This window comes from Mesoplodon bidens (genome assembly GCF_964165515.1).
Source record: "Mesoplodon bidens genome assembly, chromosome: 3".
Classification (NCBI taxonomy): Eukaryota; Metazoa; Chordata; class Mammalia; order Artiodactyla; family Ziphiidae; genus Mesoplodon; species Mesoplodon bidens.
In genome coordinates, this window is record NC_138178.1 from 53,318,720 (window position 1) to 53,332,865 (window position 14,146).

A 14,146-nucleotide genomic window follows, 5' to 3' on the forward strand; every position below is an offset into this window, starting at 1 on the left:
TAACTTTCTTATTGTAAATATTCATGATAAAAGAAATTTGATTTCTTAACTTAGAAAGTGAGGTCTTTTTTGAGATTTAGTAAAAGGCACAGTCACTTCTTTCCGATGTTTTTGAAAGTCAATACTATTTTATTTCCTTTTATTCTTTCTCCTCATCCCTGTCTTAAGCACCTAATTATTTAATCAAGGTATAATTCACATAACATAATATTATTTACTTATTTATTTATTTATATACATGCCATGCAGCTTGTGGGATCTTAGTTCCCCAACCAGGGATTGGACCTGTGAAAGCACCGAGTCCCAACCACTGGACTGCCAGGGAATTCCCCAAATGAACCATTTTAAAGTGAATGGTTCAATTCAGTGCATTTAGTACATCTACAACTACCACCTCTATCTTGTTCCAAGACATTTCATCACCCCAAAATAAACCCTGTACCTATTAGGCAGTTATTTCCCATTTCTTCCCCTCAGGCTTAGGGTATCTTTTCAAAAATTTGAAATTAAGAAATTAAAAAACTGATAAAATTTTATGAGGTAATTGAGATTTTATAAGACTAGATTTAGAGTACACTATTCTAATTCAGTAACATGAAGAAATGCATTTAATATACTGATAGTGGAAAAGTTAGATCACAAAATTGTATGTACTTTTTGTCCATACACACACTTTACAGCCATCGGGGGAAAAAATGAACACTTGGTAGAAAACGCACCAAAGTAACAGTGATTTTGTTCTAGATTTTTTTTTCCTCATTCAAAGGAGGGGGAAAAATCTTCCCATAATTACACAAAAAACAAAAACCTGTAAATGACTAAAAACTTGGGCCTAAACTTACTATTATAATTACTTATTTCAGGATAATATTAAACTTCTTCCAGATTGCGTACAGTGTTTCTTAGTATTTACTGAAAGAAAAAGAGTTGCTGGAGGAATAAAACTATATAATATTTGTAGTTTTTTAATCCTTCAAGTTATATCGCAGACCAGGAATATCTGTTTCAAGTAAACTGTGTTCTAATTTATTTTTCCCTTTAAAAATATACTTTATAGGACTTGCTTTTCAAACTATAAAAATGTCATGTTTTTGTTGATACAAATCAAATACCACAGGGGTGTACAAATAAAAAGCCAGCAGTCTCCCCTCACAATAGTCTTCTCATGTACTTGCCTAAAATAATTGCTGTTAGCAGTTTGGCGTTCTTCTTATTAGCCTTTGTCATGTGACTTACATGCACATATAACAAAATTGGACCCAACTGAGTAAAAAACTAAAATGCCTTCAGGATGGCCCTAGCAGTTAATGTAATGCACTAAGGAAAGGTAAAGCCCTTGGCTAACTGGAAGGGAATTTTTTACCACTGAAAGTTTTCTCATTCAAAAATAGTTAGAGCCCTGTGCTGGGCAGAAAGGCAGAGGCCCTTGGGCAGTATATCACTGTACTCTCCTATTCTTCCTTGCCTTCTCCTCCCCTCCCAAATGTAGAATGAATGTGTGTCAAAGATTTATTTAACTCATTAATAAGGGAACCAGCAGGATGATAAAGCTGATTCCAAGAGCATTTGAGGAATTGAGTGAATGCAGACACTGAAGAATGAATGTTGAAGTAAATTGCTAGGCTAGATATAAAGCCCATTAATGTACTTCAGGGTAGTACAACCATAGCCCTTGGAGTCTGCCAGACAGATATTGTCTCTACCAAATAAAAACCTACAAGTTCATAGAATTTGGGTCCTAATCAATAGTAAACAGCAGGTCAAACAATGGTATTATAATTAAATATCTTTGGGATATTCATGGTATAATGTGTTTTATTATACACTGAAAGGGCTTATAGTTCTTGATTCACTTTATTTCCAGTTTTGGCTAATTTTTCTTAACAATGAGAAAGGCCGATTGTGATGTATGATTAGACAGGACCAATATAATATAATAGGGATCAGATCTTGGAAGAGCTTGGTATCTTAAACTAAGAAATGTAAACTTTGTTTCAACAACTGTTCATTGAGCATATACTGTGTGCCAGGCAGTGGATTTACTATAATCCTGAGTGTGTGGATGTGCTGTGATGCCCCCCTCATGGCCCCTAGGAGGCTGACTAGTGGTTCTCAAGTGGTTGTATTAGGGAGTCACCTGGGAAGTTGCTTTTCTCAAAATAGACAAGTTCTTTTCTCCTTCTGTACCCACCCCAATGTAGATGTCTCTGCCTGAGTAGAACATACGTGTTTTGAAAAAGCTTGTTCCTCGTGATTTTTATATCCCCTCCCTTTTAAAATCATTGTTATGTTTATTGGGCTTAAAATTGAATAAGTAAACAGCAAGCAAAATTGTAATCAGTATTTTAAAAGTTTTCATTCCCCTTTTTGCCTGCTGCGTCCCTATAATACTCAGACTAAAGTAATTAATGTCCTGATTATACCCTCAGCAAGAATTACATGCAGTCATCATATTTAGAATTATATTTAATGCATTTGAGACATTAATTTGGGAAGAACTGGGCTTAGTCTTCCGAATTGTGTCCTTAGGTTATGCTTCTCACTATATAAACTAAAAGAGTTGTCATTTATAGTAGTATATGATCTGTATGGTAAAGACATGTGATTAAAAAATTTGCCTTAAAAATGTTTTTTTTAATCTTTTTTTTAATGTTTTGTCTTTTTATTTATTTTTTGGCTGCACCATGCAGCATGCGGGATCTTAGTTCCCCAACCAGGGATGGAACCCGTGCCCCCTGCACTGGGAACGTGGAGTCTTAAGCACTGGACTGCCAGGGAATTCCCTTAAAAATGCTTTTGATGAGAAAATAGACTGTCCTTAACTTGTCAGAGACTGTTGAAAAAAAAAAAGGAATAAGTAATAAAGGAGAAAAGTGTTTAACCTGTGGTTAAACTATTTGAGTTGAGTCTGCAATTAATATGAGCAGTTGTTGTGGACATGCGTTTAGATTCTTTCAGTATAACATTAATTAGGCAGCCGTTTTGTGTAAATGCACTCACAAAGCAAGGATTTGTGATTTCAGTACACCTAAGCAGCCATGGAATTTATAACTTAATCACAGGATGTGGTATTACAGATTAGGGGAGAAACTGGGAAATAACGTGATACAATTGGCATATTGTGTATTTTTCTTTTTATTAGTGTGCCGGTCCAACAAAAGCCCCTGGGTCTGTTTGACTTGTTCAAGTGTCCACTGTGGAAGGTAGGTGACATGCTTATTACTTCACTACCCAACTTGCTTTTTTCAGTTTACCTTTAAGCTTTATGTCAAAGTGTTATTGATTTGGATTTATTTAGCACTGTTGTTTAATTATAGCGTGTAGGTAATTCTCTGTAGGGCTTCCCTCTCCTAATAGAATCCCTTTGTTCAGTGATGGAACTGAGGAAAATCTAGTGGGGGGAAACCCCTTTATATTGATACTCAGAAGAATTAATTTGATGATCAAGACAATCTACTAGTAATATTTGATTGACATGTGGCCAATTTTGTTTCACCTGTTACCTACCGTTCCCTACCTTTACTGACTTTTGAATCAAATCCCAGATATAACATCATTCTTCTGAAAACAAAACAGATAAAGGAATTCCCTCAAAAATGGTCTCACTGTGTAGTTCATTATTTATGCTAAGATGTACCAAATATATCATTGTTCCATTAAGACATTTTTGCTTTCTAGGAACTTAACACTCCCAAACCCAGTTCAAGCCTGAGCATTTCCTCCCAGTTCTTGGCTTCAAAATGATGTTACTTAAATACTTTAGTAACTCTTTCTTCTAGCACAAACTCAAATAAATATCAAACTTTGTGTGTCTGGTAGTAGCACATTTATTTCTATGGCTCTTTTAGCTTAGAAAATCTGCTTTGAATTTACTTCAGAAGTTAGTAGCTTAGCAGCAAGGAGGTGGGAAATCATACTGAGTCACACAGGCTGAAATCTATATTGTATTTATTTGGACGGTTTCCCCATCGTTATTCGTAAACCCTCATTGCATGAAGAGAGCATCTTTGTTCAGTTAACTTTTGATTTTTCACATTTTCAGTCCTGGAATTGAGTCTATTTTTCCATGTACACTTAAGAGTACTTTTGGAAAATGTTAACTGCATATCTTAATTGTGGTTATTGTGGTTTTGAAATCTCTAGGATTTGGGGAACCTGAAAATACTTTGTACAGATAACATTTTTTTAAAAAAAGAAGAAAAGTAGAAGCACTTAAATTCTACACTTGAAGAGACAGATTCCTCTCCTAGATTTTGAGAGGTGAGAATTATAACGCAATAAAATTTATATAGTTCTATCCTCCAGTTGTCTCATAGTGCTTTACAGCCTAAATCTGCAAGGTCATATGTCAACAAAAAGACCTGACACACTCTCAAAAAGTGGAGACATTAGTGTTCTTAACAGCAAGCAACAAACAGTTCTCTAAGTAGGTATTGGAAAAATAAATTGAAAATTTTCTAGGCTCTGTAGGTAGTATGTTTCCAATTGTAATCAATCTTAAATTTGGAAATCTGACATGGTTTCAGAGAAATATAATTAAGTAGATTACACAGATAATGAGAGTAACCTGCATTTGGATCTTCATTTTTACATAGCTGATTGGCTAATTTTCTTTTGCCATGTAATCCTGGGTGTTGATTGCCAAGAATGACAATTTTTTTAGTAATTTAGACCACTTGTCTTTAGGGGAGTCTTAAACTGAATATTCTTTCAAACTAGGAAATGCGCTTTATCAGTAGTATATTTGAGTTATGTATTGTATTGGTCTTCATGACACCATCCCTTTTAAGTTATTTTTCCAATTTTTTGATTGTTGTTAAAAAATCTGTGGCATGTATATTGACACTTTTCCTTTTTAGACCAAATTGGTTAAAATCTAAAACTTCTGACATGTATTTGAATATTAGCCAAAACATTGCTAATCTTAATGTTAGCAGTAATACACTTCTTACTTTATCACTGACATTTATTACAGTAACCATGGAAATATCTAGTACATTTGGAGGCTACAGTATGGTGGCTAAAGGAACTATATGTACTATTCATTCATTCATGCATTCTGAGCCATGGATGATTTAATCACCTAACAACCCATGAGATATAAGTACTATTATCTCTGTTTTATAGATGAGAAAACAGAAGTAGAGAGGTTAAGTAACTCACCCAAGCTCACCAGGCCAACATGTGATAACGCCTGCTAAAACCTAGGCTATCTAATTTTTGAGTTTATACTCTTAATCATTATTTTTATTTTAACTCAGCCATATATACAATGGAATTAAAAATTCATTTTAGTCCACTTTTGTGAACAGAAGACCCTACACACAAGTCTTGGTTATGTTTATTACAGTGAAAAAAAGGGGGGAAAACGTGATCAAACTCTGAGTTGAGGTTAGTAGTGCCTCTGATGCTTCCAGGTTTCCTGGGGTAGAGCAGCCAGGCTTGGAGTTGATCCTCCTTACTTAGCACAAACTATCCTACTTTCCCCTAAGGTAAGTGTTGCTCCTTGTACAGTTAAGGCACATCATGACAAAAATGTCACCTTAACTCTCTGAGCAGGTTTACTTTGGCGCTATTTAACCGACATTTGTTTTGACTGTTCTGAGTTTACAATTAGGCCTTACCTTCTATAAACTGGCAGCTTTCCAGGACCTGGGAAGTTTTTGTTTTATGAGGGTCTTCACGTAGTGGTCGGTTACAGCACTGTACAGTATTGAGGTGAAGGTGTAGACGAACCCTTACTTCAGTTTCATTTTGCTTTTTGTGATAAAATGATTTATTAAATCTGAGTTGGAAAGTGTTAGAAAATTTTTCTGACTGTAGTCAACCTTTGATTATCTTTGCCCATGTAGTAAGAAATAACAGTTTATATAAGCTTAAGATAATTTCTGTTTTGTTTGGATTTCTTTTAAACAAACCTATTTCCATATTAGTGGTGTGATTATTCAGGCATTCAAATGAAAGATCTGAAGCCATATTGATGAGAAAGAGATGGGAGATTATCCTGTTTCCATATCTGACTCGAATGTTTTATATTAAGCAGCAACCTAAGCAGAGCCTACGGCCCTGTGGGCAGTGATTGAGTAATTTAGTTTGCAAAGCTTGTCTTTGATAATAGCTGAGTTGGGAGTTAGCAGCCTAAGAAAACTTAAAAAAAGAAAAAGGCTATATAGCAAAAGTATCAGCAAAGGAGTTGATAAATGATAATCTCAATGGTATTGAAACTGATTTGCATAGATAACACCTTTCCTTGACTGGTCCTAGTCTTGTGTATAATAATAAATAGACTGTATTTGATTGCAAAAAAGGAGCATATTTTAAGTACTCAGCTTAATAAATCACTAAGTGATGAATGCTCTTACAGGATTGAATGCTCTTTATTAGAAGGAATTCTTTCTTATTCTGATTTGATAACCATATAATTTTATTATCTCCTGCTACTTTAACTTCCAAAGCAATATTTAGATTAAAATATATTTTCATTCGATTTTTGTAAGGTATGTGAATGGCCATGCAAAAAAACATTATGAAGATGCACAAATACCCTTAACCAACCATAAGAAATCAGAAAAGCAAGAAAAAGCTCAGCACACAGTGTGTATGGATTGCAGTAGCTACAGTACATACTGGTAAGTATTAGTATTATCTGAAAATGCCATTCCTTTACTGTGTGTGCGCAGGCGTTTTCTCATCTTCCTCGCTCTTTCCCCTCCCCCCAGTCTCTAAGCCAGTGGGGACTGACATTACTGCCTTTGAGTCCTGCTGGAATTCACAGAGGACTGGGGCTATCAGGAATGCTTGTCCTTATTCATTCAGATGTAAATTTGCGTTGCCCTTTCAACCTCTAGGTCTCCTCTTCTTTCCCATCCCACTAAGCTTCAGGGAAGTGAAAAGTATTTGTTGTTGTTCATTATAATTCCTTTTCTTTTTCTTGTTTTGTTTTTAATTGAAGAATAATATGATAAAAACCCACATTCCTACTGTCCAGTTAACGTTTTGTTATATAATCTTAAATTTTTAACTTCTTTGTTTAAAAAATTATTTTGACAGTCTCCCCTGTCCCAACACAGTTCCACTCCTCCTCTTCTACTCTGTAGATAGACATCAAGAATTTTGTGTGTAGCCTTTCAGGCTAATTTTTTTGTAAGTGTCACATCCTTTAAAAGGATATTGGAGGCCCTGTTCTCTCTTTGTAATATACTATACGTGTCTGTTTCATATAAATGACAATAAAGTAAGAATTTGACTACTTTGAACAGGTTATTCAGGTTGCAAGTGATGTTTAACAATCCATATCCATTCGGTATGCTCAAAGAGTCAGTGTATTTTACAGTTTTAACTTTGGCGTGAAGCAAATTTCTTTCCTTGACTAGTAAATTATGAATAATTCTTTATGGTTTTAATCATTTTACTGAATTCGAAAGGTTTTTGACATTGAAAGAAAAAAAGCCATTTAAAGGAGCCCTTTTATTTTTGTTTTTGCCATATAGCCCTCGAATGTTACATGAAGGCAATACTGGGCAGGGATGGGGATTTAAAGTCCAAATATTGCTTTTGAGTCACACTTTCTACTGAAGTTGTGTGCTAATCCTTTCTACATTATCCTTAGCTGCTTATTGTATTGTAGAAAGGTGTCCCATCAAAAGGAAGAAAAAAAGGTCAGTGGCTTACCAAGTTTACATTTTTACAGGTTTAACATTATTACACTGTGGCTATTGAATAAAATATTGTAAGGGTTAGTCCTGTAGATCACTAGTATTTCAGTGATCCTTTGTGTGGAAGATGTCCGGACGTGGAAGAGAGACAAGCTAGAGGTACATGAAGACATCAGTAAAAGTGAAAATCTTGGGAAGATTTTCTGAGCCTAGTGCTCAGTTTATTATTATTTGCTCTCATAAAACACTCCTTCCTATAAAAATTAAGCATTAGCCAAGCTGTTAAAGTGTTTTCATTAGTTTCCCCCCGTTTCCCTCAGGACACTTATATACTAGAATGACACAGCAGCTATCTAATTGACAGAACCATGTGTTTCTGTAAGGTTGTAAGTATTTCTCTTTAAACAGCAGGAATTAAGATCATTCTTGAGGTATCTGTCTCACAGTCATCATTGCAGGTCATGTCAACCTGTACGCACCAGATGTTGAAAACGTTCATTCTTCTTGACTTTTAGTTAGCAATGTGCATGAAATATTTAATGGGGAAATTTGGAAGTACAATTAAATCTCTGTGTGCAGTGGGTTTTCTTGCTGTTGGTAAGATTATGAGGAAATAGTAACTCTTTGAGGAAATTTAAAGAATTATCTTGGAATTTTCTTAATGGAGTGGAATTATATTCATAGGTCTCTTTAAAAATATAGACTATATACTTTAATGTCTTTGTATATTGCATTTTAGAGGAATACCTTTATTAACTAGGACTGGAATTTAATTTGTTTTATATTGGTATAGTATGCTAAAGTACAAGTCATTTCACGGCTGAATTGGAATTAAATGGCAGATCTTGGACCTTGGGGGAATATACACCATGGCAGGGGTTTTTTGGCCAGTTGCCAGTCTTTTGTGTGAAGTTATACAGAGACCAAGTGTGTGGACTCCGAGAGCTTCTGAAATGCAGGAAGGGAGCTGCAGCTGGTCACATAACCATCTCATTTGTGGGTTTAGAACAAAATGCCAGGGAATCATCCTGCAGCATTATACTGACAGCCTAAAAGGAAACTGTGCTAGTAGTAAGCTGATGAAGCTGTGGTTTAAATTAACATTTTCCCCACACCTCACTATGATTAAGAAACAAAAAAGGATTTCTTCTTCTGTATGCGGTGTGTGTGTGTGTTATTTTCCAGTGCACCTTAGTAATTTCACTCCAGTTTGTAAATTTTCCTTGTATGTAAATTTCTTGTGGTTAGACTAATTGGTTTACTTTAGAGGTGTATTAGGTTTAACCTATTTGATTATTAATTATTATGCTTGTAGTCAAAATATTTTGACTGTAGCTAATGTTACGGCTCCTTTTCCATGTGCTCTGTCCTCTGAAGAAGTTGAAACAGGCTCCGAGGCTTACAGTTTTTCTATCCGTATTTTCCCTTTTCCAAGAGTCCCTGCCTTGTCCTGTCTTTGCATATTCTTTATGAGGTTATCATTTAGCACTCCCCCCTCCCCCAACTAGCTCCAATTGTAGCTGGATGTAATCTCCCCTAAACTCACAGTCCTTGGGATACTTATAATTTCCTGCTGCATGTTAGTTATTTGTAAATGTCCTTGGGGACTGCAGGAACCATATGTCAGATCTTTGTATCCTCCACAGTACTCAGTGTCTGGTGCCGAGTAGGCAGTAGATGTTTGAAAGACTGAATTTTGTTAACTATTTTCCAAAAATGGGGAAGGTTATACCAAATCTATACTGTTGTGCCCTCCTGATCCTTTTGGAGGACTGAAGAGCTGCAGAACCCTTTTCCTGAAGAAGACTCAAATCACAGCATATGTGAGCTATTCCATTTGCCTCCTGAGAGGGACACCCTTGTAGAGCAGGTCCTTTCACTTCTGATATAAACTGGGCGTCCAGAAGCACATATTAACCAAGCAGAACATAAAACGGGTCATTATTTCAAAAGAGGGAGAGAATCATTTTGGTTTGACACAAACCCACTCCTTTAGGAGACAAATGAAGATTTTAATAAAAATGAAAATCTTAAGATTTTCACACAAGGGCAAGTGTTCAGATTATTGTGTGTGTGTTCAGTAATATTTCCTTTCCTCCTACCCCAAATTCCCTCCCCCAGTTAATACAAATGGAATTGTATGTGGTATATATTTTTGTATCAAAAAAGAGATTAAAATTGATTGAGAAGAAACAAAGATTAAAATTAGGAACTTTTATTTGACTTCTTATGTAGATAGACATTTGGAGTTAATAGATTTAAAATACTGAACAGATAATTTTTGACATCTGACATAGTCTTGTCAACTTATCAACAATAGCTGAATTTCTGAGAATTCAAAAGTATGAAAGGAGTATTAAAACTAAATTACTAGAATTTTTCCTTCCTGGCAGGGTAATGTTTTAAAGCACTCCTTCAAACAAAGAAATATTATGAAATGTGAGTCAATTCATTTGTCTAGAAAAAAGACTTGTATTTTAGATTTTAAACACCTATAATAAATAGCAGTTTTAATTAAAACTAATAAAAATAAAGCTTTTATTTGTGGGTTTAAATGGATGCTGAATCATTTTCAAAGGCAGTTGTGATTAAAAATTAAAAAGGGGAAGATCTTTTGTTGACTATCCTTATAAACTTTTTGGGCACAAATTTTCAGTGTTGTAAAGATTAGAGAGCAGGAAGAATTTTGTTTATTTAAAAACAGTATTTTGAAGTTTTATTAAAAAGAAACTGTTTAGCACGTGGTCTGAAAACAAAAGGCTCGGGCCTCCCTGGTGGCGCAGTGGTTGAGAGTCCGCCTGCCGATGCAGGGGATACGGGTTCGTGCCCCGGTCTGGGAGGATCCCATATGCCGCGGAGCGGCTGGGCCCGTGAGCCATGGCCGCTGGGCCTGCGCATCCGGAGCCTGTGCTCCGCAACGGGAGAGGCCACAACAGTGAGAGGCCCGCATACCGCAAAAAGAAAAAAAAAAAAAAAAATAAGTATTTCAGTTTAACTACCAATTACTATTTACATAAGTATCACTGTAACTCCTGCTGTCTGCAGAAAATATTCAAATAAGCACATTACAGCGCTTCATTCTTGCATAGAAAAATAACTGAAACCTTCTGTTGACATAAACTAGACTGGTGATATGCTTATGTGTGATCCTAGAAATGACATGTGCACCCACACTGTGCACTGCAGTACATCTTATATGATGTCATAATAAAAGTGAAATATAGTTTTACCAAAACCATAAAGTATTTAATGGAAATATATTTTATACTGCTTTAGTTAAATAAAATTTTATATCAATTAAAATTTTAAAAGATTAAAATGCATTTCCTCAGTTGCATTAGTCACATTAGGACAGCTCTGGAGTCTAGAGAAACTTATTCACTTTAATGATGAACATTCAAAGAGATGAAGCAACTAGACCCAGTTAAGTCAGATTAGTTCAGAATGGAGCAAGGCCGTAAATGAATCTGTATTTCAATATATGAAAACGTTCCTTTAACAGATTTGTTAAAGGCTGAATTCATGTCATACCAAAAAGAATTACTTTAATAAGACAAAAACCAGTTATTTCATATAATCTGAAACAATTTGTTTCTTTAAACAAAGCAACCTTTTTTTTTTTTGTAGAAGCTAAGGGGTTTACTTTTCAATGAGATATTCTAGCAGCATGTAAATACATGAAAGATGATCTGAATTTGCTTTTAGACTTCATTCCCCAGATGAGCACTAGCATTTGGAGTTATTTTTGTTTTGAACACTGGGTATTCTTTTAACCAAAATACATGCATATATTTATGCAAACATAGAATGAAAATATAAGCAGGAATTAGAGTAACAATACAATTTCATTCTTTAGTGAATGCCTGAGGTCCATGGAGGAACTAAGTGCCTTAAACCCAGATTTGCAGAGTAGACCTTACCCTCTTAACATTTATGCTGCGAGGAAGCAAGGAATTAAACCTTTTCACTAATTTAATTCCTTTATGTCTTTGTTATAAAACTGATAAGGAATTATTTTCCTGCCATTGCTGGTACTTTGATCATAGAGAAACGGTCTAGGATGTAAAAGGTAGCTTTTGCTATTTGTAGAAACATTAGGGATTGACCACGGGAGCTTGGAGAATACGTTAGAGACTCTTGATTGACAACATAGGCAGTCAATTAATGCGGAGGGGCGTGTTAAATAATTACATATATATTTTACTTAAAGTTTTCAAAAGCACTCACATTTTGAATTCTGTGAATAAGAGACACAAGCCATGCTTTTGTGTGTGTAATCTTTTTTTTAAAAAATTACTTTCGGGCTTCCCTGGTGGCGCAGTGGTTGAGAATCTGCCTGCCAATGCAGGGGACACAGGTTCGAGCCCTGGTCTGGGAAGATCCCACATGCCGCAGAGCAACTGGGCCCGTGAGCCACAATTACTGAGCCTGCGCGTCTGGAGCCTGTGCTCCGCAACAAGAGAGGCTGCGATAGTGAGAGGCCCGTGCACCGTGATGAAGAGTGGCCCCCGGGCTTCCCTGGTGGTGCAGTGGTTGAGAGTCCGCCTGCCAATGCAGGGGACATGGGTTCGTGCCCCGGTCCGGGAAGATCCCACATGCCACGGAGCGACTAGACCCGTGAGCCATGGCCACTGAGCCTGCACGTCTAGAGCCTGTGCTCCGCAACGGGAGAGGCCACAACAGTGAGAAGCCTGCGTACCGCAAAAAAAAAAAAAAAAAAGAGTGGCCCCCACTTGCCACAACTAGAGAAAGCCCTCGCACAGAAACGAAGACCCAACACAGCCATAAATAAATAAATAAAGCAAACTGTCAACAAGTAAAAATAAATAAACACTATAAAAAAAAAAAACAATGCCCAGGGACCTCTCTGAAGGAAGGCAGAAACTGCCAAAATGAATTCACTTAAAAAAAAAATTACTTTCCCCCATCCTATTCACAATTTTTTTATAGGCTGGTTTCAGGTATGTAAGAAATGTTTTTTGGATTCTGCTAGAGATGACCTAATTTTTACTAATTGCTATGCATTCAAAGTTTTTTGTTTGCTCAGAATGGCAATGTTATTGTCATTATTCTTTAGTAGTTATAATAAGTGGTTTTGTACAAAGCTTCAGTTCCAAAGAATATTTTGGTACTAGCTTGTAAGTTGTTTTTATTAAAATTGGCCTTATTCTAGGAAGAAAATTGAATGCTAATGTACAAGTTAAAGTTTATTATGTGTGATTCCTTATATTATTTGCTTATTGACTTGCTAAAACACACACACACACTATCAGTTTTAAGGAACATCTTAAATGTCTTTCTTCAGAGCGGTTATCGGTTTCCTGAAAGATGTAGCCACTGTTTTATACTTTTGTTTTCTAACACCTTGGAATGAAAAGATTCATTCTTCTCAACCATCTGAATTCAGTTTATTTAAATTAAATTATGTGTAAAATATATGGCTTTTAGTCTTTTTATTCAAATAATTACTTTTTTCCTGCTTTTCTCTTAAATCTCTCCTCCCTGCTAACTCCCCATTAATTTGAGTTGGGAAGGATCACATTAAAGATTTAGGCTTCATGCTACATGAACAGAATTGGTGCTTTGTATTACATTTTCCATGTATTATGTACCACTGAAAAGAATATAACACATGTAGTAGCATATTTCATTTTTGAAAGAGGAATTGAAGAGCTTTTGAATAAAAGTGTGTAAAGAAACTGGTATTCATTGCCTACGTGGCTTTTTAAAAGGACTCTTAAAAAGCATTCCATTGTGGATTCCAAGTCCTCTTTAAACTCACCACTGACAGTAACTGCCTGCAGAGGCATGTGATCATCTTGGCAGTAGACAGGCCTTTTAGTGATTTCATTACTGTGGTTTCCTCAAGCTCTTTACACACATTGATTAATATTTTCCTTGCAGTTATCGCTGTGATGATTTTGTGATTAATGACACCAAGCTGGGACTGGTACAGAAAGTCAGAGAACACTTACAGAACTTGGAAAAGTAAGTAATAGGCCTTGGGAAAGAAGGGATGGAGTGGGGTTGAGGGGTCTTTCAGCATTTCTGAGTGGGATTTTTGTTTGTGAGTTCCATAACTTCATCACGTTTTTAGTGTGATTGAAATGTGAACAAAATAAACTTTGGAGTTGGGTATCTGAAAATGCCCATAGTCAGTGATCATAGCTCATCATTTATTTTGTTTAATATTTGTCATAAACCATATGCAAGGGCTCCAGAGCCTGTTTTTTAGTTATTATCCACCAACTTATAAGCTCCTCAGATTATTTGCAAGGGGAATTTTGGTAGTGCAAGGGAAGGGCAAAAAATGATACAAAATCATTATAGAGTTACCTTTGGTATTAGAAAATCCTTGTCCAAATGTATTATGAGGTCTTGGAAACTCTGAAATTTATGTATCAAGGGAAAATAGGTTTAATGATATTATTGTTCAGCATGCATCTGTGTGATAGCACAAGATCCTAGTTTCTTCTTTTCTTTTTTTTGTT

General features: G+C 35.7%; 1 protein-coding gene across 3 annotated transcripts in view; it reads left to right on the top strand.

Moving 5' to 3' along the window:
- The window catches only part of USP3 (ubiquitin specific peptidase 3), a 94,243-nt gene that overhangs the window by 24,995 nt on the left and 55,102 nt on the right, over positions 1-14,146 (top strand). For 2 of the 3 annotated variants that reach the window (XM_081228049.1, XM_081228048.1), the window contains exons 2-4: positions 3,143-3,203; positions 6,498-6,629; positions 13,560-13,643. In XM_081228049.1, coding sequence (XP_081084175.1) covers positions 6,601-6,629; positions 13,560-13,643 — 113 coding nt within the window. In that variant the 5' untranslated portion in view covers positions 3,143-3,203; positions 6,498-6,600. Of the gene's footprint in view, positions 1-3,142; positions 3,204-4,179; positions 4,261-6,497; positions 6,630-13,559; positions 13,644-14,146 lie in introns of those variants that run through there. The other variant, XM_081228050.1, reaches the window with a different exon arrangement.